Source organism: Athene cunicularia (assembly GCF_003259725.1).
Source record: "Athene cunicularia isolate RWA chromosome 2 unlocalized genomic scaffold, athCun1 chr2_part2, whole genome shotgun sequence".
In the NCBI taxonomy this organism is placed as follows: domain Eukaryota; kingdom Metazoa; phylum Chordata; class Aves; order Strigiformes; family Strigidae; genus Athene; species Athene cunicularia.
Window position 1 is genome coordinate 6,579,645 of NW_020799096.1, and position 26,610 is coordinate 6,606,254.

A 26,610-nucleotide genomic window follows, 5' to 3' on the forward strand; every position below is an offset into this window, starting at 1 on the left:
TAAAAAAAAAAAAAAAAAAAAAAAAAGAGCAAACACACCCCCCACACCCCCCATCTGCTTTCTGTAGAAAATCTCAATGCTTCGTTACAAAGCTTCTGGCAGAGAGCTGAAAACTTCAGTTTTCAGTAAAGCTTGGGATTGTCAAGTTTAATGGTGTTCTAGTCATGTTTGGGACAGAAGTTTAGGAACTGTGGGAATGCAACTTGCTAGAAGAAAGTTAAGACATCCAGGCAATTTCTAATCACTAGAGTTAGAAAGCATTTCAGAGGACTCACCTTTCATATTCAAGTACCTACAGTAGAAGCTGGGGGCTTACATCCCACTACTGACTCTAACCCTGAGTTGCCTGCAAGGATTTCTTCATCTTTCCTTCAGACTGATGTACCCACAGCAGAGTGCAAAGGTGCTATGATAGTTTGGCTCCTAGTCAAATTTGATTTCTGACAGGTTAAAGGCAAAATAAGTAAATCACTGTCTCAAAGCACTTTTTTTTTCCTTTTCTGTTTCCCATGTTTATTTTGACAGCCAATGAATTATTCTGCCTATCCTTCTCTCAGCCTAAGAGGATGAATTGTATAAAAAAGTTACAGCCTGTCACAGTCCTGAAAATAATTTACTGAGTAACATTTTCCTCCCCTTGACTATCCGATGTGTTTGACTCTTATAATTAAATAAGGCAACAAAAGTAATAAATATGTTCATTAACATTTAAAAAATTAATGGAATCCAAGGAGCTTTGACTAGCCTTTCTATATGACTGGTTTCGTGAAAGAAAGGTTAATTTATCACACATATCCCAGCTGGAGAATGGTTTATCAGGCAGACTTGGAAACTTGCTCCCTTATCATCACAAAACGCTTCCAGGGCAGAAAATAAAAGCGATGCTGTAGGATGCAGTGGAAAGAGCAAGGAGAATTTAGGCAGACTCATAGCAAGTCAAGATGGAATTTGGCAATCACGCTAGAGCTCAACAGTAATTCAAACTTAATGATCCTAAGTTTTACTTTATGTCTTTTAGGAAGGACATTAAATATGAACAAAGTCAACAGCTACAGCATGATTAACTAAAACAGTACAGTACCCAAAGTGACACAGAGGTCAAATTTAGGAGAGAGGGGGGAAAAAAACAAAACCCAAAGCCCCCCATGTAACAATGTATTGTCTCCAATCTTTTTTTTTATTTTTTTTATTTTGAAAACCAGAGAGGAAAACAAGTAGGTGTTACACAGTTCATTAAGCTCGCTTGTGTAAATTAATTTAGCAGGATTGTGCATACTAAAACATCTTGTCTCAAGACACAGAGGGCTGTGTGCAAGTTTAAAATCATTAACTATTGTTATCCAATAACAATCCCAAACCTGTGACATCCAAGTTTATTTAAACTGAAAAGGCAACAAACATGAAAGCCAAGCACTCCTACTCTTCTCAGCCTTTCCTTCATTGTAACACCAGCCAGAAGGTTCTTGGACTCTCCATAAAATGTTTGGCAAACAAAGGCTCTGTTAATTGACAAGCTATTGCTTTTACTGCTTCCTACCACAACTTGTGGGAATCTTTTAGACCCAAATCAATTCTGCACACAAGCGTTCCCACGAGATGCCACACGCGCTCCCATTTGAAGCCACTTACAAGAAGTGCTACAGCCATCTCACATAAAACCTTTGTCTTCACCCAGCACTTCTGAAATCACGCGCAACCCTTTCATCCCCTGCTGGCCAGCAGGGTTTTTTTATTTGTTTGTTTGCTTACTTTACCCAGGTTCTTTGTTTTCTGTGGTCTTACTGCTTTGTTTTCCCTCCAAGATAGTTCCTTGCCTTTGCAAGGAGTGAGTTATAGCAGAGATGTTTGTAGTCTTCACTGCAGCCCAATACCAATAAAAAATATTCCCCTCATCAGAAACTGCCTGTTAACAGCTCTGCTTTATTGTTAAAGCCCTGTGTACTTAATTCTTCTTTGTCAATAAGAACAATCAATCTCAGCCTGTTAATTAGGAAAAGTTTAAAGAGACAGGGGATGGACACCTGACAGCATAAGCTCTTTTTCTTTGCTCTCAAGAACGACAGCAACCTACATTTGATGTATAAGCCTTTATTATCACCATTTAAAAGTGGTAAAAGTGCATTATTTTTTTCTTTATATGCTTTAGGAGTGCAAAATCCATCCTCCTCTGTGCATTCATTTACTTTCAATGATAGAAGTCCTACACGCTTTTTCTCTGTCCTGCGAGAGGTTGTTAATGCAATGCATGGTCAGCGGGTGTTGTTAATCAGCATGCCCTTCAGGTACCCAGGAAGTTTTAAGTCTTTCATGGCTTCTAGTATTACTTAATTCATTAATTGTGACAATACCATCTTGTCCAATCTGTTAGCATTTCCACCCTCCTTTTCCAGCAGGGAAAATTCCCTGTAGAAATCTGCCAAATCACACTTCTATCTTTCCTCACATTCTTCTTCCACACCCTCTTCTCTTGGGGCCAGGAATACCTGTCTTTATCTAAAGCACAATGGGCACTCATCTTTGGTGGCCACAGATGCCACCTCAGTAACAACTGGGTAGTACTACCTCTGTGAAACGATGGAGAAGGAAGAACAGCTGGAGGTAGACAGACCCTTCTGACTGCACAGCCAGAGGAGCATGGACCGTGCTGAAACATGGAAAGTAAATGTGAACTGAATTCTGAAGGGTAGGAGGGTGAGAAAAAGGCTCTGAGGAAGGAAGGGATATAAGAAAGATGCTGCGTGTTCTGGGCCCACGACCCTTAAAGGGTCATCTAGATCTTCAGGAAGCTGCTCAATACCTCTGCTCCCCTGCGAGTGTGCCCAAACTGGACATAGTCTCTCGCTGCACAGAAAGACTCCTTCGATCCTCACCAAAATTAAAACTATGACTAAGGGTTTCTGCAGCCGGAGCTGGGAACACACTCAGAGTAGGTGAGCTAGGAAGTTCCGCAGGTAGGAGAGATGCAGGATGAAATTCAAATATCCACAGAGAGAGAAGATACCTTGCCACAGAAAGATGCTTTCTAAAGTCTGAGATTTGAAGTGGTTATAAATATGAATCATTTATACTGAATAATTACACTGAATTATGCCCACTTGCATTGCTATTCCAGAGTTTACTTGTGTTTCAGAAAAACTGTGATGAATTTTATTTTTAACATTACTCCATGACTTCTGTTAAAATTATTTTATCTTTTTGTCAGAAACATTTTTGAGAAAACTTTTGCATTTTTTGAGAAAAATCAAAAACGTGATTAAAAATGGTTATGCATGTCAATAAAAGAAAAAAAAAAAAAAACCACACACATTTTTTTTAACCATTTTTTAAAAAGGTCCAAACTGTGTTTTTTCAACTTTGACACTTCCAAAATTAAAGGAATTTAATATTTCAGACATGGTACCTGTAGTGTACCATCAACATGGAACTGGGTATACTTTTTGAAGTCTGAATTAAATCAAATAAAGACATAATAAATAACAGGACAATGTCTATGTCTATATGCTGCATTATTTTTCTTGCTGAAGTTCAGCACATACCAATTCTTCTTCCACACCTAGCTGCACAGACATACTACACCTACCTAGAAGTTTGTGTTTTTATGAGGCTAGTCAGAAAACTAAACTTTCTAGCATTGCAAAAACCAAACTTACTTATGGGGGGTTCCCAGAGAGACCTGGTGAGCACCCCTCCATATCCCATTTCTGAACACTTACTGCTCTCTGTCTGCATCCACCCGTTAAGCCAACCATTTTTACTTATGTCACTAACTTTGAGAAGGTGAATACTCCTACTAAAACTCTTTGCTTTTTTGCCCCTGACTACAACTTTGCCTCCATTTCTTAGCCCAAGAAGTGAGGGGCAGACGATGTCTGATGGAGTTTGGAGGTGAATCAAAGCAGCTGGAGTACATGGAAATTTGGGAAGATCAGCATTTGGCACTGCACTGGGAATGGAAATTTGAATTTGGACATTGCTTCTGCTACAAGCCTTCACTGAGGATACATTTAATTGCAGGTTCCCCTGAGTTTCCCAGTAGGCAGGAGTAACTTCCCCCACAGTCCACTGTGGTGGGACCGTATTTCAGCAGCTCCCAGTATCTGTTAAAGCCAAGCCTTTAAAGCAGTATCAGGGTGCTTTATCACCCAGCAGACTGTAGGGGTGGGATGCATCTCAGCTATCTTCAGCCATCTCAGAGGCCAGGGAGCCGTGTAGGCTCCCCCTGTAGTTAGTGAAGGAAGATAGGCATCTGCAGAGAGTAATCCATCCCACCTCTCTCTCTCTCTATTAACTGAAGAGGAGCCCAGATAAGTAGTTCAGACCAGACACATTACTTCTGAATGGCTGGGGCTAGACAAGATGAATTCCACCCTCAGTGTCCAAAACAATAACATATGTATTATTACTTATCATTACTTATCGCAGTTACAACGCCTGTTACTCATTGATTTAGAAACAGATTTCCTCGGTGCGATTTCCTTTTCTTTGTGCAAAACTTTCATTATACAGTTTTTGCACCCTAGCACTCAGGAATATAAGTGACAAGACATTTCCTGCACAGACCCACAAGTACACCTGCAGACCAGGAGCTCTCTGTGTCTTGAGTCCCTCTGAGCATGCCTGAGCAGCAGTGTAAAAGACCCCGATGATGCAAAGGAGATTGAGCAGAGGCCACTTTTAAATTCAGCTCTCGAAGGGCCCCACATCCCCAAGCTCTGCTTCCAGCCGTTTGGGTTTCACTTGCTTTGAATCTTTTTGGAACAGCAGGTAAGAGGCCAGCACTGCCTTTGCAAAACGATGCTGCTTGGGGACCAAATGCACACGACCACCCTGCTGACAGTCATCCTTGTGACGTGCCTCCCTGCAGGACAGACAGACCGCACGACCCTTCCCGCTCCTGGCCATCCCAGCAATGCCATAATCCAGCCTCCAACCGTCTCTCCACGGGGGTGTGGAGGAAGGCAGGTCCTGGGCTGCAGCGTCTCCATAGTGCTACATGGTCTCAGCATGGTGGTACCTCGTACCACCGCATGCCTCGCATGCCGAAACACGCAGCGTCCATGCTCTGGGTAACAGCGGAGTGAGTCAAAAGGGGCGAGTTATGAGTTTGGATACTACCATTTAAAGATAAGCTTCTCCATGGTTACCACTCATGCAAGGTCACTTTCCTGCCAAACCTCCTCTCCTCCCTCCCTGGCTCTCTCTCCTTCCCCTCCACTATTTTTTTTTCCAAACATGCTACATCAAAAGAGAAAATGAAAACATTTAAGATAATAACAGTCTGACTATTTTAATGCAGGCTGTAGGAAAGGAAACATGTAAGCCAAGTGCTCTCACTGTGCAAGCAGAAACACACTCTCGACCTCATAAAAGTAGTATCTGAGAAATAACACTTGATTAAAGCAGCCAGTCCTTCATTTAAGTAGGTGCTTATGGTAGGGAAAATATCCAAGGTTTCTCTACAACAGGCCACTGGCCTATCACGGAAAGCAGGAACAAGCCAGACAGATGAATTATTGCGAGACAGCTGGGTTTGAGCCGGGGTGAGAGGAGATCCCTATTATCCCGTCCACCTTTCTTACACAAATGCCTCTCCCCAGAGAAACCGAGTCATTAAAAGCCAGCTCATTCGCTCCTGACAGGCAATATGCATTGAGTGAGAGGTGATACATTTTCATTTTCACCAAGAAATCTTAGTCACCCCAAGGAACAGCTCGCTTAGGAGAGTGGTAATGGAATACAGGGTCTTTCATCTCTGCCTCACTGCCGCGAGCGTGGCCTGGCTCAGTAGCAACCCAAAAGTTATTAGCTAATGGGTTGTTTTGGTGACCTTCATGAAATGAGTTTGGTGGGTTTGGTCCAGTTTTCAGCAGACAATAAATAGAACCACAAGTGGTACTGAACAGAAACCATATTAATGAGTTGCATGGATGGCAGGTAAGGACCAAGGGAATCACTTACGCGTAGCCATGCCATTGCTTTCCTACACCGCAGAGCCATGGAGCACAAGGGAAAGCCTTGCAGTCAGCCAGCCTGCTCCAAGACGGTGATCCCCAGCTCCTAAGATCCCAGTTTTGTCCTCATTTGCACAAGCAATGGGCATTAAAAACAATTAAAAAAATCTTAACAATGATTTCACATTCTTTAGGAGCTCAATAGAATCTAGTAGGCACCACTTTGAGCTGAAACTCATGAACTTGAACTACCAAAGAGCTTTCCAAAGGCTGGGCCTCACAGTCCAGGCTTGCTGATGTGTGTTGCCTTTTGAGCACATAATTTTGCAACCGGAAAATACATTTTCTGTAACTAATTCTTCATCTCAATGCATTTTGTGAGTGTGGGACAACCCTACCAGGTTTTGTTTCTGTGATTTGCTTCCCACCAGGAAAACAAATCACAGCCATCCCTCTTTACTTTCTTCCTGTTCAATGCAGCCTGCAGTCCCAGCCTGAGTCACACTTGGGACAGTGATGACCTGTCCCATCATTAGAAAAGCTTGCTCTCAAGTAAAATGCAGAATTCATCCTGAAGTGAGAGTGGCTTGAATCCTTACACTACCCCCCCAAAAAATACCTTGGCAATATTTCGTGCCACTTCCTCTGCCACATTTCCACAAAAGGCTCACTAAATAGTTACAATCTGAAATCTCAGAAGGAATCTAATTTGGGGTGAGGAGCTACCTTTTAACTGTTAAAGCCTGCACAAGTTACAGCACATCAGACACAAGCCTGTTCCCATCACAACACATGACTAGATAGGTATCTTTAAATAAGACATCCACCAATGGCTAAGAGATTAACTGGGGACCCATTTCCAAAATATGGATATATATGGGTATAAAGCAGGCAGCAAACCACTATCACAACCCTGAAGATGCCCCCATTATTTTCTTTGAATTCAAATTACATAGGAATTAGCATGGGCCCAAATCCTGAAGGAAACAGGCAAGAGGTAAAAAAAGGCATTTCAGAGAGAGGGAAGGGAGGTCAGGTATGGCTTACACCTAGATGGCATTTCTTTTGCTGTTGGTAAGATTCAGAATTAGAGCTGGACATTTTATAGAGATGTCATTAACATCCAAAACCGTCACACTGTCTTTCTCAGAGGAGATTATTAAGCCCCTTGCTTGAGGCTTTAAATGTCTTACTATCAGTAGCTGATGCATTTCCTTCTCTAAGGTAGCTGAGACTTGGTAACTGTCAAGGAAAGACCCTCAGGCCTGACGCTATATTCTTGTATTTCTTTATATTGTTCTCCCCAAATATCTTCCACCACCTCCCATGCTCTTCTCGGCACAGTTGCTTTTGTTATTCAGGAAACAAAGAAAAGTTGATCAAGGAGGTACTGGCACACCAACAACGGGGCAATAGGCAATATCTGTACAGTACTTATGAAAGAGCAAAGAACAGTCTGAAAAGACTCAAGCATGTTTCCACAGACTACTCAACCATTCAGACCTGCCTTCCCCTGAGGAACATGACTAAGGAAAGCTGGAGTGTAATGCTACTGCTTTACAGCTGAAGCTGAAGTGAGAGGGGGACCCACCGGATACAGGGGGTGCTAACAATGTTCCTCAGCCTGGGACCAGAGGCATTCAGCAGAGCAGGAGCACAGAGTGTATATCACTGTGACTGCAATGGCATATTTTCATTATTACAGGATTAAAACTTAAAAAACCCCACCAAACAAAATGACCTGAGCAACGTAATTCTCCACAGGATCAGTGATTATTTAGTGTATATTAATTTTGCAGATTAGCAGGATTTTTTTTTTTTCCCACAAAGAGTCCAAGTTCTCTGCAGCACCTTCATTAAATGTGTGTGTGTGTGTGTGTGTGTCTATGTATAAATACAGATTAATTTTTTAATTATATCATTCTCTCCTTCATTTTATTTTATTTTCATGATGCAGGAGAGCTGTGTCTGGTACTGACACAACTCTAAGCCTTCTACTGAAATGCAAAGATCTCCAGCCTTGCATTTTGTGCTGATAACCAGATCATCAGTTGCAACAAAAGCAGTGATTTGAACTTTGCATTTTACTGGTCTCACAGATCACACCAATAAAGTCAAAGTTATCTGCCCCAACCCATAGAGCATTATCTTTTAACTTAATGGAAGTGAAAGAAAAGCCTGTGCTCATTACCCAAAGGATGCAATTATTACTTCCTCTAGATATTGTTGCTAGTCAAGGATAAAATCCAGGATATGACCTTTTCATTAAGTGTCAGGCCAAAATCCACCTGGGACAGCCTAAGGAGGCTACCCTCATCCTTTCACTCAGTAATTCAGAGCAAAGGCCTTTGCCGCATACAGCTGAAAGGAACCCTTGTGAAAGATTGGTTAAGGGATCATCTAATAAATGTTGATCAATAGATGAAACCCAAAAAGCTTTCTGTCTCTTCCTGCATGGTCCCATCACAAAAAAAAAAAAAAGCGTCACGAATTTAATGCATCAACCCTCTCCCCAATATCCTCCTATATCTGTGTACAGTGTAAAGTCACAAAAAAGATTATAAACTCAGAATATGAGTGATATACTGTATTAGTGTGGTAAAATCTTCAACAGAAACCTGAACTCCAAGAGAAGAATGCATAACAGTGTTGAATTCCTTATATTTTTGTTTTGTTATGGCAATAATAACATGCCTTTTGAAGTTCATACAGGGAGATACAATGCCAAAAGGCAAATACTTACAATACAAGAGCACTTGGTACATTTATTTCCTTCAGGCCTAAATTCTTCTCCTTCATTGTAAAGTCTCCCTTCAAATATACAGCCTGGAAAACAGCATTTTAATAAGTTTAGCTCAGGATAGCACACTGCCTTTTCTCTATAATACACCCCACCACAGGACAATATGAAAAGTAAATTGTACCATCCTCTCTGATATAAATCACTTCAGAAGTCTTTACAAAAGCCTTGAGAACCCCCAAACATATTTTTGGAGAAAAAAAGCCTCCTTCTATAGCAGATAAATTTGCACCAATGCAGTCAAGGCTAAGTCAGGTCTTCCATTAAAAGTTGCTTTGAAACACTTTTCTAAGCTGTTTGCTTTTTACTACTCAATCCCTGAGTTTACATTAGATGTTGGTAGAAATTATAACTAATTAGACTACAATAAACCCATTATATCTCAACTGGAGCACTGCTTCCCTACAAAACCTCTGTTAAAATCAAATTAACCTACAAAACCATGTTAACTTGCTACTGTGCTTCACAAAGGCAACACATTCCCACCCCTCTTCAAAAAGTGAGTCTCCTTTTTTAGGATTACTCTTACACTTTCCCTCCTAACAAAATCCCAGTCATCAGCCAGGCAAACCCAGCTGACAGATCATCTGAAAAATGATATAAATACATCTGTGGATATTGCCATAGGCTGTTGCCAATGCATCCCCTAGTCTGTATGTCCTCTACTGAAAAAGGTTACACAAGCTCTTCTTGTGTCACTTAGTGCATTGCAAGCCGCTGGCCCACATTTAATAACTTGTCAAGAATAAGGGAGAAGTTAGAAGCAACCTCCCAGGTAATGACAGCTATCATTAGAAATAGTTGCACATGCAGAGAGGCATCTTCCCATGAAATCTCACCTGGGCACACAGGACAACACATTCCCGTCAGTTTGGAAGGGTTTTTGCAATGAACGACACACTGTACCTCCGACTCTACTATCACTCCTTCCTGAAAAAGAAGCAGATCAGACATGTTCATTGCTAGCATTGTGGTTGCTTTAACAAGCAAAAATCCGCAATTACTAGCAGTACAATTAAAGCCTGGCACATGCTGTAGAGCACTGGATTTCAAAACCTCTTTTCTTTCTGTACCTGCTGCCTGGTATCAGGATTCAGTTTAATCCACAGTCAAAAGATCCACTTGAGTCTCCCTGACTCCAGGCACAAGATTTGCCTGAAAATGCATCAGGTAAGAAACCAAGCACCTTCTTAGGAAAAGGAATCCTGCTTTATCAGGAATCCTTAGCCTCAGTAATCTGCCATACGGCTCTGGTGAAAACAGGCCAGACAGAAGGCATTCTAGTCCCTCTCCCCTTGAAGGAAAAGACTCAGAAAACAGATAAAAGCATCTTGTTCTGTAGAGGGGAGACGCTTATCTTTGATTCCTTGCCTGATAAGTATTAGTAAATTAACATTTCCTGTACTTCTTGTTGAAGAAGTCAAGAGTCCTCCTGAACAAATCTGGGTGTGAAGATCTGTGCACAAAAAGCTGCTACTTTTTTTTTTTTTCCCCCGCTTGCAGCTTTTCAGTCAGAGGCAAGGGAAACCTGTTTTTTAAATGTGTGGATCTAGGGTAAACAGGATCACCCACTTTTGCATTTAGACACTGAAACAGGCAATAAAGAATTGCTCATTTAATGTAGCTAGTAGTGATGAGTATCTAAATACACACTATGACTACCTTTTCATTAAGTAAAAAGATATAGAATACTGCTGCTCCAGCTTTATTCTTCTCAGTGTACTTGTCTTTAAAAATGTGTGTGGGTTTTTGTAGAGCAGAAGTATCACAGAAGGAGAAAACCACTGAAACTCTCTTTTCCTATTTGTAGAAGCCCTTCATACTCATTCATCTCTCCTCTTTCCAATAATTGTAATTCTTAGTCGCTGCCTGAGTGTTGTTATTATTAAAACCAGATCAAATTGTCAGCAAAAATGGCAGACCTATTCACAGACAGAAGCTAAAATTCCCTGCATAATTACTTGATTTGTGCCTGAAAATGGACAATCTAGCAAATGTTATGGTTGCAGATAAGCAAGCTACCAAAAATACCATTGTGTTAACAGCACAGGAGCCCAGGAAAAGATGCAGTTGTGGGTTTCTCTTAAAGAACATCCCAGGTAAAACACATGGACACATACACAAGTGTCCCATTACTAAAATAATAATTTATATCTCACAAAAGGCTTAGCATGCTGAAAAAAAGATGACTTATTTCAAGGTCAAAACAGCAGGAAATGGCACAGCTGTGTACCTCTCCTTCAGCAATGTTTGGGTATCACGGTACTCAAGGCATATAAAACCTATCCTTCTGAATGTTTGGTTATAGCTGGCCACATCTGAGTATCAAATATTTCAGGTTATTTGGATCGGATAAAAAAAGCCTCAGAATTTCATGGGAAAAACTCACAACTCAATTAGCACGACTCTGATGACGTCCTTACCTGACACTGGTAGGTAACACAGGGATTGCTAGGGAGGTGCCATTTCATAGAGCTGTTGTACGTATTTCCTCCAAAACTGCAATCTAGAGGAAGAGAGAGAAGCATATCAGTTCAGCTGAATGCAATGATCTCATGGGAGGCTGCTGCTGAGGCTCACAGAGCAGCATCCTAAATGTGACCCATCCTCTCCCCTGGGTTAACAGAAGAGGTATTGCTGAGAGCTGGGACTGACAGGAAGGATCAGGTCCTGCTGCTGATGCATGACTGGCCAAACTCCTTACTAACGATGACTGACCAAGACAAACCAAAATCAGTAACAATTTACCTAAAAATGGATGTCAGTGGTTATTCTGCAGTCCATTCAGGAGCTGCTCATGCACTGGAGTGGGGAGACAGAGAAGACAGGGTAAGAGAAGAGCTGGAAATGTTCATCATCCAGCTTGACCATGCTATCCTCATCCATTAACCAAAACTCCCGGGAGACCTCTTCAGCCGGCAGAGCTCAGCATGGATGAACTGACATCAGCAGAGCTACCCCTCCTTTATACCTTTTCAGTTTCATGACAGAAGGGATCAACATCCACATAAACTAAAAGCCATCAAGCCTTCTGTGTGGGTGATGAATCTCTAAGTGGGCCATTTTGGAGACTCACAGGGTTTGGTTTCAATGTCTTTGTGTGTTACATGACAACTTTGTTAACAGAAAATAGGTTGGTTTGCCCATGCACAGAATCAGCGTGCATTTTTTTGTGCAAAATTAAGTTTCACTGAGCCGTTTGGAAAAAAAAAATCCCAAACAAATAAACATTAATTTTCACAATTTTAATTACATGTTCCTACTAGTTTCCCTTCCCACTCTTTGACTGTTTTCTGTTATTTTGCAAAAGGAAAACCAAAAAGGAACACAAAGAAAAGAATAAAGGAAATTTCCAGAAAATCAAAACTAGAAAACATGTATTAAGCAGAAATAAAATACTTGTTTTAAAATAGTTTATTAATGCAAAATGGTTTCAATTAAAAATTAATTGTTTGGGGAGCTAAAGTCTTTCTGAAAAAAAAAACTTTAGAAGCAACACATACCCCGTTTTCTGCAGGAAAAATACCCATTTTCCATTTACTGCTCTGAGGTTTTATTCCTAGTCTATTTTATTCAAAATGAGCTTGATCAAAGGGCTCATGAAACCAACAGGAGTCTTGCCAGAGACTTTGAAACACAGACATATACACAGAGTCACCAAGCACAAAACTACAGTCAAATGATGCCCACGGCACCATTCTCTTTCCACACTCTACCTCAGCAGGTACTCTAAGCCATTTTCTGCTGTGTAGGGTGCACTGTCCTGAACTGCTTTGGGCTATGTTTTATGCCCTTCTGAAAATAAAGACAAGTTATCAGCCCTACACCAGTAAATCTTTGAGTTCACTGTGTAAGAAAACTTGAGGGTCACAACTCTGAACTGCTGAGGAACTTAAAATCCCCACAAAATCATATTGAACTAAATCCAAAATGTAAAGGGAACCTGATATATAAAGATCATTTACAAATGTGTTAACTGCCTCCAGTTAAGATCTTAAATAACAGAAGACTTAAACTTCAGGATTTGAAGCATTCAGAAACTTTTCCAGGCTAAATACAGAGCAACACAGGAGAAATTTGCAGATGCTTTGGCTATTTCACTTATCTAAGCTGAAACAGGTATGTTTTTAAGAGTTGATCAGTAGTCTAAGAGCTGGCTGTGATAATTTAATCTTTGACAAATATTGAAAGGTACTAAGTATACGTCTGAATCTCACTTTTTTTTTTTTTAAGTAGCAATGCCTCTATGAAGTGGTTTTGAATAATAAAATGTTTAGATTCTCAGCATATTAAATACAGTCCTGTGTGAGCTCTCACATACGCAGGCCAACACGTGAAGTGAGGCGCATGAAGCTCTATGCTCCTTTTACGCATTTTGAAGTCCCATTCTGTAAAATACTGAGCTAATCTTGTAGCACAGTCTCACTTACTGCTCACTGCTAACCCTGATGAGTGCCAGAGCCTGTTCAACGCGTTTCAGCATCCTCAAGCTGCAGAAGCCCAGGCCATACTGGCATATTGGTCCCAATCCAAGAAAGAGTTTACACGTGTGCTAGACACTCAACATGGGAACAAGCTGTGTTGTTAAATATCTGTGATGTGTTTTACCATATGGGTCTGGCACCTTCAGAACTGTGCAGAATCAAGGGCCAGGTTGGAAACTAGCAACTGCAAAATACCTTGCATATTTGCTCACCAATTATGTTCTTTAATTTAAAATGTTTCCTCTGTAAGAAAGCTAATGACCCAGGGTTAATCTGCACGCACAGATGTGCATATTAAACTGAAATTTTCTGTTGAAGGATTAGTTTGGTCAAGAAAGCATGAAGGTGGTGCATCTGTACAGTCACCAGTGCTCTCATTCGAAATGCATACCCAAGCTATGCTGCAGAATCCTCTGCCCTCCAGCACCAGACATTGTCCCTGTGGAAAGCAGCAAGGGGGGAGCTGCACTCCACCTGCCTGCAAGCCATCTCTGTCACGGATAACATGGTGCTGCCAGCGCTCAGGGATGGGCACACCAGAAGTAACCACAGCTGGGAGAGCTTGCAGGCAGCAAACGGGAAATTTAGAACTGGATGGATATCTGGATGGGAAAGTCTGCAGAGTCACCGGAGATACTAAGATGGCTCTCGAGCTTTGGCACAGTCCAGCAGGTTGAATAAGGGAGGCAGAGCAGCACTGGGCAAGCACCGGTGCAAGGCACGGTGGGAGCTGGGTTTCAGCAGATGCTCAGTTGAGGAAAGCAGCACAGAGGAAGAGGAGAGTTAGCCCTAACGCAAGCAGGCTTGGTTGGTGAGAGCTGGGGGAAGGCTGAATGTCAGGCAAACTGAGGAGAGGGCATGAAAGGAAGTGCTTTACAATCTCTGGGTGAGATTTTAACCTGTCTCTGACCAGAGGTGTGCCCTGACACTCTGCCCTTTGGACGCCCCAGAGCTACACCTACCACTCTTCAAAAGAAAAAGAAACAAAGCCCACATACCGGCTAGTTTCTCTGAACCTCACTTTCAATGTACACATCTCTTAGCTGTCACATGCAAACATATACCCAGACTTTCCTAGCCCACCTCCTCGTAGCATGGAAGTTTATGGAGCCTCACCTAAATTCAGCTGAGCGAAACCTGCCTCGCTCCGTATGCCAACTCAGCCGAGCCATTCTAGCTCACCATGGTTAAAGGTCCATCATATTTGGCTTGGAAAATAGCAGTCACTGAATATCTCATGTCCAAAGTCCCATATCTCAATTTCTACAACTCAGTATGGCAGAACATACTTCAAGTTCCTAAAAGCTGCTTTAATTCCCTTTGGAAATACTATTACATTAACTTACTGTCTCCATCCACGATTTGAAAGGGAGAGCAGGAGAAAAGAATAAATCAAGATCAGAGCCCAGCACAATTGCTTAAATGCCATCCAGTCACTTCTGCCTGAATACATACATAAAACAAAACTTTAAAAGAAAGGGCTACAGAGGAGGTTTTCAAGAGGGGAACCAAAAAGCCTGAGAATATTCTAAGAAGTACAGTATCTAAGTAACAGATCTAAGTAATCTACAATCTAAGGAACAGATTCAAGATTAATAGGTAAATTTGGTCCTGTGACATATACCCCATAAGAAAAACCTTTAGCATTCCACATACAAAAGGAAGCTAAGTATCAGTGGTCTACATCAATTTTAATGGAGCTAGGGTGATTCATATCAGTCAAGGAGTGTGTCTTAATTTTTTAGTCCTTCATGCTTCTTTCTTTAAGAATAGCTGGTGTTTTATTAATGTAAAATATTAACTTCCAGTTAGTTGTAGGTTTTGTTCCTATTACCTGCTTCAACCCTAATAGTTCAGATAAGTCCTGGACAAACATGCAAGCTGAAAGTTGCTTATCTGAATCAAAACAAACCACTGACTACTTTGAAGTTGGTCAACTGTTGTGTATGCAGTGGAAACTGCTAATTACCTTCTAGTCACCTCATAAAAGCAAAATGATCCTCTAAACTTGAGTCATTTCTGCACAAAAAAAAAACCCTATAAAATAGTTAAATCACTTCTAATATACTAATTTAGCTATTTTGTTTCAATGCTGTGCATGCCTTATGTGAGCAACTTAGTTTCAAACATAATAAACCAACTTTTGGCTGATATAATTTGGAAGAGAGCAATTTAATTCCAAAACAAGTATCCTCACACAGAATTGGACCAGAATAACTAAAGAGGTAAATTATAGCAGATTTTGTTATTGGCACGTGGAGAAGTTGACAATCAGGAAGCCATTTGTCTTTCCAAATCCAGTAACCCTGTTAAATGACCCTTTTTTTTTTTTTTTTCTTCCCCAGCTATCCCAGCACAGAGCAGTATCATGAAGATAGGGAAATTGATTGTAAGAAACAGTCAAGTAGTGCTAAAGCTCAACCAGTGTCCTCAGGAGTTCATTAAAAACAAGCCTTTATTACTCAATTTGACATTGCCTAATAAGATTCCAGAAGAGATTTTTGCTTACTTTAGGCTAATGAGAATTTTATAGACAAGTCATTTCCTTATTCTCCCAAGAGAAAGTGATAGATTGGTGCACAATAGACTGGCTCCCCATACCTCATTTCTTCATCATCTTTCTTCTCCTATTGTCTTTTTCTTGCTTTCCCTCCACTTTCTATTTAAAAAAGTAACCTCTCTATTGGCATGGAAAATAAACATTAGGGAAAAAAAAAACAGTCAAAAGACATGTTTTATTTAGTGTTTGATAAATTAATCCTCAGGGAGGTATCCAGGCATGCTAACACTAAATACCAGTTCTAGCCAAAAAAAAAAAACCAAAAAAACCCCACCAAACCAAAAACCCCAAACAAAAAAAATCCCTCAACCAATAACTTCCACATTCTGCAGTATTTCCCTGGCATGAAATCTGTTGGCCAGAATAAGAGAACTGTGAATCACACGTACACCTATTAAAAAATGTATTTTCACATGTCTTAATGATGGTAAAGCCATTGACAGCTACTAGAAAATTAAACTTTCTATTGGGTAACCCTGGTTTTCATTTGTCAACACAGAAGTGTGAAAATATAGACAAAATCTCCCATGCTTATTAAGTCTAACTCTAAACAGTGAAAATCCAAGTCTTTCCTCTCTGAGTACAATCAAACCTATTCACAGACGAGCCATCACAATTACAATACCCGAGGGATGTGAGGCGCAGGGGCCATATAAAGGGCATAAAACACAGCAGAGTGAAGTGGCCATGGAGCTGAGATGCGATGCGACTGCCCAGTTCACAGGCATATGATGCAAAGCAGATCACATTGGCTGAGCAAATAGCAGCAGAGACAAAGACATCAACTCCTCCCAGTGATGTTTTTGCTCCCTGCACCCCACTGGCACTGAATTTCACCTTATCAAATGTATATATAAGGGGAAAAAAGTAATTCTCCAGGGTCCATAAGAACCTCGTGATCCAAAATGCCATATAGTTAGAGTTGCCATTGAATCTTGAGCTGTTATTTGATATGCTTGCCAAGCCTGGCAGCTGGAGAACTGTGACCTCTCGTGGTTATGGGGGGGTGTCATGAAAGATGTTGCTTGGTGACACAATTACTTGCCTTTTATACCCTGTTCCCTCACACCAGCAAAATCATTCATGATCAGTAGAGCTTACAGCTTCAAAATTAAATAAATTCTTGTTCCAGTATTAAGTGTCCTAAGATGTTTATCATGTTATTCCAGAGAGACACTGCATGTGAACATTTTGTGAAGCCTCCAGCCTGGTCTTCAGTTTCCTTTTACTTTGCTGCACTGGACACAGTGTCCACACACAAGGTACAAAAGCACATTCACATACCACCACAGAGGTCTCATGCTATTTTCTAATACAAGTGTCCTGAATGAGTGTCTCTGTGATTGTAAAAGTCTGGGTAACTGATATTTGACTGCAAAAGTATTTATGACAACATAACAAGATGGTCATTAAAAGCTTCTTACCTAAATGGAAAATTATATTAACCAAGGAAATAGGAAAATCTGAAATTTGAGGCACTACTGAACAAACAGTGTACACCAGATATTCAAGGGATATGAAATGTATGTGCTAAAACCTTTGTAAGAAGATTTAACTCAAACAAAGAATGGAGAGGTAGAGACCTTTTCTTAGGCATAACCAGAAGTAATCAAAGCTAGCACATGATGATACTGGATGATACTATCCTTAGTGGCTATACACCAGTGCTTCAAAATCCCTGCCTTTACTTGAAATAGAAAGCTAGAAATTGAATAAACTTTGAAACTGTATCATCAGCCTCAAGCAACAGGCCTCCTGGTGCAGAGCTGGAGCACATTACCAAGAGACTGAGAGGTAGTGAGAAAGGCCAAAAGAAAGGTTAAGACATGATTATGTCCCCAGAACATCTCTTTCCATAACCAGTCTCTGACAGATCCCAGGACTAGATTATTCAGCTGAAGGTGAAAACGATTTTCGTAGGAAAATATATAATTACCTTTCCAGCCCATCCCCATCCATCTATTTATTAGATTGCACCCTTGTCTTGGAAAGCTTGCCTTAGAGTATGTGAGGATGGGCTGAAAGTTAGTGCCCCATCAGAGCCCCATGCGAAGGCCCCCCTGGTCAGTCTTACAGCAGGGCACCAAACTGGCATCGGGCATCTCATACTAGGGGTGTCCACAGGCGAACAAAGTGACAAATGTATCCATGACTCCTGCAAGGCATTAGTAGAGCAGCCAGAACACTGATAAACTCATGACCTCCCTCTAACTTCTGATGCAAGCCAGCCCTAATAGTTGAAATTGGCTGCAGTCCTCAACCATAATATTTGATATCCTTTCCAAGAAATGCACAATTAACTACAATAGGTTTGGATATTCAACATTCAGGGGAACTAGCGCTGCTGTTGCCTGGGCCGTGATTCCATTCTCTGGTAGACTCCAGATCAATGGAGCATAGCATGTGAAGCTCTAAGATCATTAATTTTAAAAAAAAATACCCCATAGTAACTCTCAAACGTTAATAAGGGCAGAAAAGCAAAACTGCACATGGAAAGTAAAAAACTTTACAACAAATTGTATCTGTTGTAACAAATACCCACCAATTTTGGTTTTGTGCATCCATAGATGATTCAGACTCTTAGGATAAGAAAGTAGAATATGATGCACAGTTTCAGAAATGGAAACTTTAGGCAGCCATGAGACCATAATACCACTTCTTCAGAGAGCAAATACCTTATAACTAGAGGAGTAGAGAGCTCTATATCCAAGTGACAGGTCTCCATCCAACTAAATAAAAAAATGCTGCCAAGTCTATTTCTATAATCTCAGTGATCTTGTGTGTTTTCATTAAACATATTAAATCAAGAGATGAAAAGTGGCCTTTTTATCCTATACTACAGTAATAAGAGGGCTTAATTTTTTAATATTTTAAAAATGAATAGTATGCTAGAGGTATATAGCATGCTTTATAAACTACAGTAAGTATCTGTCAGAAGAATAATCTCACCGAAAATTTTCACTATTATAACTTAGTTGTTCGCATTCTCCTTGCAGCAGGGAGCCATAGTCATGGCCCTACATTTCTCTGTTCCAGACTTTGCACAAACACACAGCAAGAGAGCCTTGACCCACTGACTTTGCTATCCAAGGTCCTATGGGCCTGAAGTTGAGAACGGTATTAAAACACATTGCTAGTCTAGAGGATTAAAATCTTAAGTAAAGCCAAATCTTTTAATATGTTAGGGATAACATGTTGTTTCCACCACAGTGACTTTTCTGATTGCAAAAGCTATACTTGCTGCTGTTTCTTACTTTTTTGTTGACTAAGAAAAATGAAAAAAAAAAAAAAGCTAGAAATTAAGTAGCATACAAATAGCCAAATGGAAACAAGGGAGTTATGCTCAGCACACAACCTTTTGCAGGAAAAATTTTCTACCAAAAATTCAGTTCCTCCTGTATGCAAAGTTTTAAACACAGAAGTTCAGCTGGATGCACCATTGCAGGTGCATAGTATTTCTTCATTTCAGACTACTACTTCACTATCAGAGACACTCGGCCTACATACCCAGTCCTCATGCATTCCTCATAATAAAATAAAATATCCTGGCAGCAGTGTCACAAATGACTAATGAGTGGTGGTTTCCTTCCTTACACAAGTCAGTTCTGGAAACATACCCTTTGGTCTTGATATTATCCTCCTGATGTTGTACTCAAATGACAGCAGCTATTCATTCATTCATTCATTCATTCATTCATTCATTTCTTCACAAGGTAGGAAGATGTGAAGCTATCAAAGAGAGCTGGCAAAAAGAGCTCATAAGGCCTTATTAAGCTTTTCTAGGCTTTGGGAATGAAGCCAAGAAAAAAAGCCATCAGGTTCTGATGTCTTTTCTTCATAACATTTTGCTCACGTTTAGATGAAATGCAACCAGTAAAGAAAAAAAAAAAAATTAAAAAAAATCCCTGTTTCCCTTTTCCTGCTTGCATTCCCTATGGGCACTCTGGCAGCTTGACAAAATAATAACTGAGAACAAGTGCTGCAGGGCCAAGTCCCGGCTGCAGCTGAGCTCTGCGCGGGGAGTGCTGGGGAGCTGCTGGGACACCACAGGGAGTAGCTGAAGTGCTGCGCAGCCAGGCTGGAGTTTGCACCCTTGATTCCCCAAATTTTCCCCACAAGACACTCATTTCAGATTTTGCACAGAACAGAGCAGGAGCTTCAGCAGTGTTGGCAGCGGCAGGAGAGCAAGCAGCCTCCCCCAGGGGAGAGGTGGCTCCAGCAGCCTCTTCCTGTGGCACCCCAACAACCTGGTGACAGTGTGTGGTGTTGGGACTGCTGTAGTTATACTGGTCATATTTTGCTTTACCTTTCAGAAAAACTTATTCAGAACCTTCACATTTACTTTGAAAATTAAGTCCTCAAGAACCTTTTTTTTTTTTTTTTTTTATCCTGAAATGTAAAGTTGTTCTTGCATCTTAAGCACATAGGAACTGCCATCTTATATCAGACCAAACATCCTTCTAGCCAAGGATCTTCTGTCTTGCAGCAGCCAATAACAGACACCCAGGAAAAAGTAACAAATACAGGGAAAGCTCCATAGCCCTACATTAGGTTCCAGAGGGTTGAGAATAAGCAGCCTATCTGGTATTGTTCCCTCAGTGGGAAGACCAGGAACTCACACAGAGGGATAACCAGGCATTCTGGTTTGTACCCTACCCCTTTCTTAATAAACCCAACATTCAGTTTTCCCTTTGGAGAGCTACTGGGGTTGGAGCTGATCCTGCCACTGAAGCATCTTTTATAACACCGAGAAAGAGCTGTTAATCAGTAATTTTCAACTCAGCCCAGTGTTATATTTGTAAAGTTAGGACTGTTTTGTCCTGTGTGCACCCCTTTACTCCCATCCACGTTAACGTCCTTTGCCATTTTGTCATCAGTTGTTCAGTGTCCTAAGAACCTTCTGCAACTCCTTGCAGGCAGCCTTTACTACTCCTCCTTTACTACGCTAGAGGTCAGGTCATCATCAGCAAACTTTCTGTCCCACTTCACCCCTTATCTAGATCATTTCTGAGCACGTTGACAAGTTGAGATCTTTGCTAGGATCTGCTGGTAAGCTTTTTCCATTATGAAAATAACCATTCATTATCACCACCTGTTAGTTTTGTTGGTGAGAAGAGTTTCTTTACAAACTCAGGGCTGCTTAGTTTCTTTTGTAGTTTTTGGTGAGGGATCTAGTTGGATGCCTATTAGTTGGATCTCTATGTCTATATACTTACTGGACTCTAGCATCTTTGTAAAATGTAATTCTTCCCCCTTATATCACAATTATCCCTGCGCCTCCTAATTTTATTTTTGAACAGTTTCTATTAACTTTTCCATTAGAGATGTCAGGCATACCAATCTGCAGATGCCAGGCTCAAGCCTATTAATAATGTTCTGTAGGTACTCATCCCAATTCAGGATAAAAAGAAAATCTTACAAGGATTCTGAATGAAAATAATACATTAAAATTTTTTATTAGAATAATATCTGTATCCTCAACTTTGAAACATTAATCTTCCTTTAGTATAGAATCATTTTGTATGTATGCCTGCACATATACATATGTTTGTATATAAATTCTTCAGACCATTGACAAACTACACATCCCATTACAGAAAGGAAAAATCAACCTCCAGCATAATCCAACCAATGCTTAGGAATCTTTTGCTATAAAGTTGACACTAAACACAATTTGACAAAATAAATAAATTACATTTAATTTATGTAAAAAGTGTAACTACAAATTCTTACTCTTTCAGTAATGCTTAAATTTTTTTCCCAGCTAATTTCCTTTTTGTTTAAGTGTCAGACTTCTAGACAAATCCTCAAATTGAGGCTGCCAAACCTCTGCCAGAGTTGCAGCACAGAAGCAAACCGTGAGCACAGAAGCTAACACACTTCTGCTCTGCAACCATCCAGGAAAAACACACATCCATCATATATCTCTTCCGTCTGACTTTCAGTGTAATCTGTTTTCCTGCATTTGAATTTCCTCTGGGAAAGCAATAAATGCTTGCATTTCCCAACAATTTATCCTACCCTATCTCCTTTTCAAAACCACTCTATCACCACTGGGGAATTAAACAACAGAGAGGAATAAAGAAAGGTAAAGCTGTCTGAATCTGACATTCTCCACCTCATTGATTGCGTCAGCAGTCCCTCAACAAAATTAGTGTTTTAGAGCACACTACTTACTGTATTAATGTAAAAAAAGACTAGTTTTCAACTTCATCAACATGCACATTTTGCATGTGGATAAGCATGGTAGTTACGTGCCACGCATGCTTACATATTTCATTTACTAATTTTTAAATATTTGATAATTATCTCTTTCTAAAGATCTTGGATGATACAGTGTTAGCCAATAAATAACTGTATAATGTTCAGATTGTTGCCCATTTGGGCTTTAATAAAAATGTCCATGATACTATTATGTGATTCAGGAAATATTTAGTAAAATGAATAGAACTTGCTTGGTTTGTTTGTAGTACGAGGAGAAATAAAAATAGTCATGAATAATTACTCTGCTCTTTACTACTCAGAAGCATTACTCCTATTCTGTTGAACCACACAAAACGTTTAAGAATTCCTATGGACTGGTAACTATTAGCAGACTGATGTTGACCTAAAATATTTCTGATAAAGTTATAAAAGGAGATCTCTCCTAAAAGACTGACAAAATACCAACCAAGTACAATAAAGAGGCATTTCTAAAGGGCTGCCGCTGCACAAGAACTAATAATTACAGGATGAATATGTGAATTTATGCATCTCCACCAGCTTTGTAAACATATTTATTTTAATTATGGTTACTGCCCTTTTCTAGGCTCTGGTGACAGCCAAGTCCCAGCTGAGAAGCTCCCAACTTTGTCCTATTTCTGGCAACATAAATGTGAACTGACAACATTTTTAAAAGAGGGAAACAACGGGAAGAGAACCGCACCTTTGCAACGCTCACAGCAAGCACCTCTCTGCTTAATGACGAGAGCACAGTCTTTGGAGAGCATCGGACACTTCTCCCTTTTGCATGTCACTTCCTTGTTCTGGAAAAAAAAAAAAATAGACAAAAGCTATTGCAAGCAAACTAAATCCACAGCTACCATTTCTTGCAATTCCAAAAATAAAATGTAAGGCTAGCAATCAGCTCTTTCACTTCAGGAGGGATCCTTGTGATTCAAAATACCTTTCTCCCCTTGAAGGAATACAGTAGGAAAAGAGTCTCAGAATTATCCAGGAGCCCAAGTAAATGGTGTTTAAACTCCCCTTAGGCAGTAATCCATGACTGCTACCCATCATGGTACAGAAAACGTGCCCCAGTGAAGAAATCCACCTTACTTAAATGAGCAACTAGCTACACCATGCACTTGTTAAAATATCCTTGGGGTCCTGAGGTGCTGCCCCATGAACCGCACAGCTAAGGAATCAATTCTGACAGTGACAAAAGGACAGACGGCTGAGGAAGAGGTGGCAAGCTCTGAGAAAACAAAACTCTCTGCCACTGATGAAAGTCATTTTTAGCTAGCGTATTACCTAGCTACCCAGAGGTCCTTCAAAAGAGGCTCCTATATACTCTACTAGAAAAGAGACTACCATAATTCATCTTTCTCCCCAAAATGCTGAGAATCGATGAAACACAACAAACAGGAAGAATTACTCTACACTATAGTGTCATCTTTCTATGGCAAAAAGCCAGCGATGGCCAAGGCCAAAGAGCACACTGATCAAATTAAGGGATGTCAATAGAGGATGTGCAACGGGAGGCAGGAGAAATCGCCCATTTATAGCCTGCCTTGCCCCTGTGGTGTCAACCCTTCTGGGTATCCCTGCTTTTAAATAAGGGCAGAAAACAAATACTTTGGGTGTTTCTTTCAGTAAAATTTTGCTACTTGAAATTCCTGACTGAAAGTAGCCCTCTGAAGTCACCTTCCACCTATAATTAGTAGCTCAGTTCATTAAGTGACACAGGTGGCCATCTACTAGATGCAAGCACCCACCTCACCCAATCTTATGACTTAATTAGAGACCAAAAAAATCAAAGGGCTACAAAAATGTAAATCATAAAACCAAAGGTAAGAATCTGTGCTTTCCAGTCTTTTTCTTTTTCTCCCTGTGGCCTTATTCAAGGTGCTTGTGAAGGATAACGCACAGCTTTTATTACACTCCAGCGCTTTGTCTAAAATCAGAGGTTTATTTTCTTCAGAGTCACTGCCTGATCTGATGGGAGCTATAAAGGCACTTCAATCTTATCAGTGTAAATGAAGACTGACTCTCACCAAGCCACTGTGAAATCAGCAAATGGGAATCAGGCCCTAAAGCGCAGATGCAGTGACACAAACAACTACTGTAAAAAGCCAGGTCACTGCTAGTCACTGCCATATGCTGGCTGCTCTGCATCACTCCAGCATTGCAGAGCAACCATAAATGCAATTTAACTGGTGAGTTAAGCTGAATTTATGGCAGGTCTGTAGCTCTGGACTGGCACAAAGCAGCCACAGTACAGCGGTGCAGCTGGCTCAACAACTTCTTTTGAGAGCGCAGGGCGAAATCTTGATTCCCTTTACGTGAACATAGTGCTCCCTGACTTTGCCTCCATAAAGCCTGTTGAAGGGCAGCAGAATCAAGTTTACCAAATCCACTACAAACAGTCTGTATTTTAAAGGGTTTTTCTATGATCTGTTTCCCTTTAATGAGAGTTTGCTCAAGGAAAGATTTAATAAGTCTAGTGGCCCTGTTACCTTTATCTGTGGGAAAATCTTCTGCATGGTGAAAGAGGGTTTAAAAGAAGGGAAAAATCCAGTTTAGAGTATGTTCCTTTGGAGAACATGATTTACCCAGCTGCAGCATGCATCGTGGACCTCTGCGAGATGCAAGGTGCGTGGTGCCCTTCTGGGCCAACATAGCTGGGCTGGACCCACATCAGGGGGCCTGGCAGGCACCTACCTATTGGGCTCCCTCTCCAAAAGAAGAAATCATTATTGCAGAAGGCAGCAAGAGGGACAAGAATTAAACCTCAGTTCTGTATTTCTTTTTGTTCCCTGATTCCCCAGGGACTCCTGGGGCATATGTCTCATGCAACCCAGCTTTCCAGGCAGCTTCTTGCCCTCTCCCCTGAGCACCAGCTGCCTCCCTCTGCCCTCAAGTACATCCTGACATGGTGCTTCTTGTTGGCAATGTAAAATGTTCTTAAGGATGACCCAGACACACATATTTCAAACAGGATACTTGCTACTTACTGTTACTAAGTAAAAGCCTCCTGTTTGTCCCATATCACTTAAATCAGAAATCTCTGCCAATGACGAGTTTGGTATCATTGATCCAACCCAGGGGGGCAGCCAAATTTGGATCTTACTCTTCATCCCTTATCACCAGCAATGCTAGTGGCTCATCCCCAAACTCAGGACCTGCATTACAGGTGAGGATGGAAGCAACTGGAAGGAGAAAGCAAAACCGAGCCAGGCTGTATATCCTAGCAGCTAGAAGGTTTTCTGGGAGGGAAGACTTTGGAGTTCATGTCTTGGTGCCAAAGGCTGTTTTACATTAAGCAGTTCTTCCACATAAAGAACATTAGAGGCCCATGGTGCAGTGATGGAAACTGAAGGGTCCTTCCCCCTTGGAGAGTATCTTAAGTAGTGCGCTACAGATTCTATCTCCTTTCTCTAGCCCAGTAGAACTTGAACTACTTGCTGCTCAGCGGCCAGGCTTCCGCAGAAGAGGGGCTTGTTCCTCATGTCTCCAAAGCCACCAGTCCTGACAGTGAGGATGCTTAAAGGGAAAGTGGGAGATGAATCCTTGAAGTGCATCTGGACATGAAGGTCACCAAACCTGGATCATCATCTCAAAGGTGAGTTGTTACAGCATGGTGCTAGAAGGTTGGCAGGAGATACCACACTCACACATCCTCCCTTCTTTTTTTTCTCTCTCTCTCTTTTTTTTTTTTTTTTTTTTTTTTTTTTTTTTTTTTTTCATAACAGAGCAAGATCAGCTCTGTCCCTTGGAGGAGAAGCTGCATCCTCCTCCCTGCAGGGACAGGTCTGTGTATCACAGGTAAGCAGAGCCAATCTTTGCCAGCACAAGAAGGGCAGCTAAGCAGTTCAGTAGGGTGGGATTTGCAAAGCTGATGTTCCTCCTCTCTAGCTGGTATTACAGATGGCTCCAAAAGTTGCTGTTTCGGATGACACCCATCAGGGCTGGGCTGCTCTTTTAGGGTATGAGGTACAGCATCACTCAGGGCTGCAGTCCCCACCTCTCTTTTTGGGACTTTTTGCTGAACAAACATACAGTAGGTGCCACAATTGCAACATATTACCCTGGCATAGTTTTCACAGCAAAATCCCTCTTATACTATGAAGAGATGAGTGTAGCTCCAGGGAAGCATATCCAAGTGTCTCTTACTGCTTCTAGGATGAGATTTAATCCCAAAATTCTTTCCAAAAATCCTGTTGTTTCAGCTCAAAGCTGCATTTTGTGGAAAACTAGGCCAGCAAATGTGGAGGAAAGGGTTAGTGTACCATGCTGAACAATCACAGGACAACAGAAGATAAAACAGGGCTGGTAAATCATTGTTTAGTCTATTGCAGTCAGGCATTATCCAGTGCAGATCTCTTGGGCCCACTGGGTGTAAAGGTACAAAGATAAAACAAAGAGCAATTGTCGTCAGAAGCTTTTTTTGTTTTCCTTCACCCTATCACCCAAAACGCTGCTACTGTCTATCTGCTTGTTTCTATTTTGTTGTCTTGTTCCCTCCCATTTCACAAGGGCAAAGCGGAGAGTGAGAGCAAATGGACTTCAGTGACAAATCCCTTCCTTCCAGATATGTCCCCTCCTAGCCCCAGT

The 26,610-nt window shown here is 41.0% G+C and overlaps 1 protein-coding gene across 2 annotated transcripts in view; it reads right to left on the minus strand.

The window, feature by feature from the left end:
* Window positions 1–26,610, minus strand: part of BMPER (BMP binding endothelial regulator) — a 149,133-nt gene that overhangs the window by 102,258 nt on the left and 20,265 nt on the right. For both annotated transcript variants that reach the window (XM_026843995.1, XM_026843994.1), the window contains exons 2-5: window positions 22,721–22,820; window positions 11,175–11,257; window positions 9,591–9,681; window positions 8,695–8,777 (exon numbers count right to left, since the gene is read on the minus strand). In XM_026843995.1, the coding sequence (XP_026699796.1) occupies window positions 8,695–8,777; window positions 9,591–9,681; window positions 11,175–11,257; window positions 22,721–22,820 (357 nt within the window). The remainder of the gene's footprint in view (window positions 1–8,694; window positions 8,778–9,590; window positions 9,682–11,174; window positions 11,258–22,720; window positions 22,821–26,610) is intronic.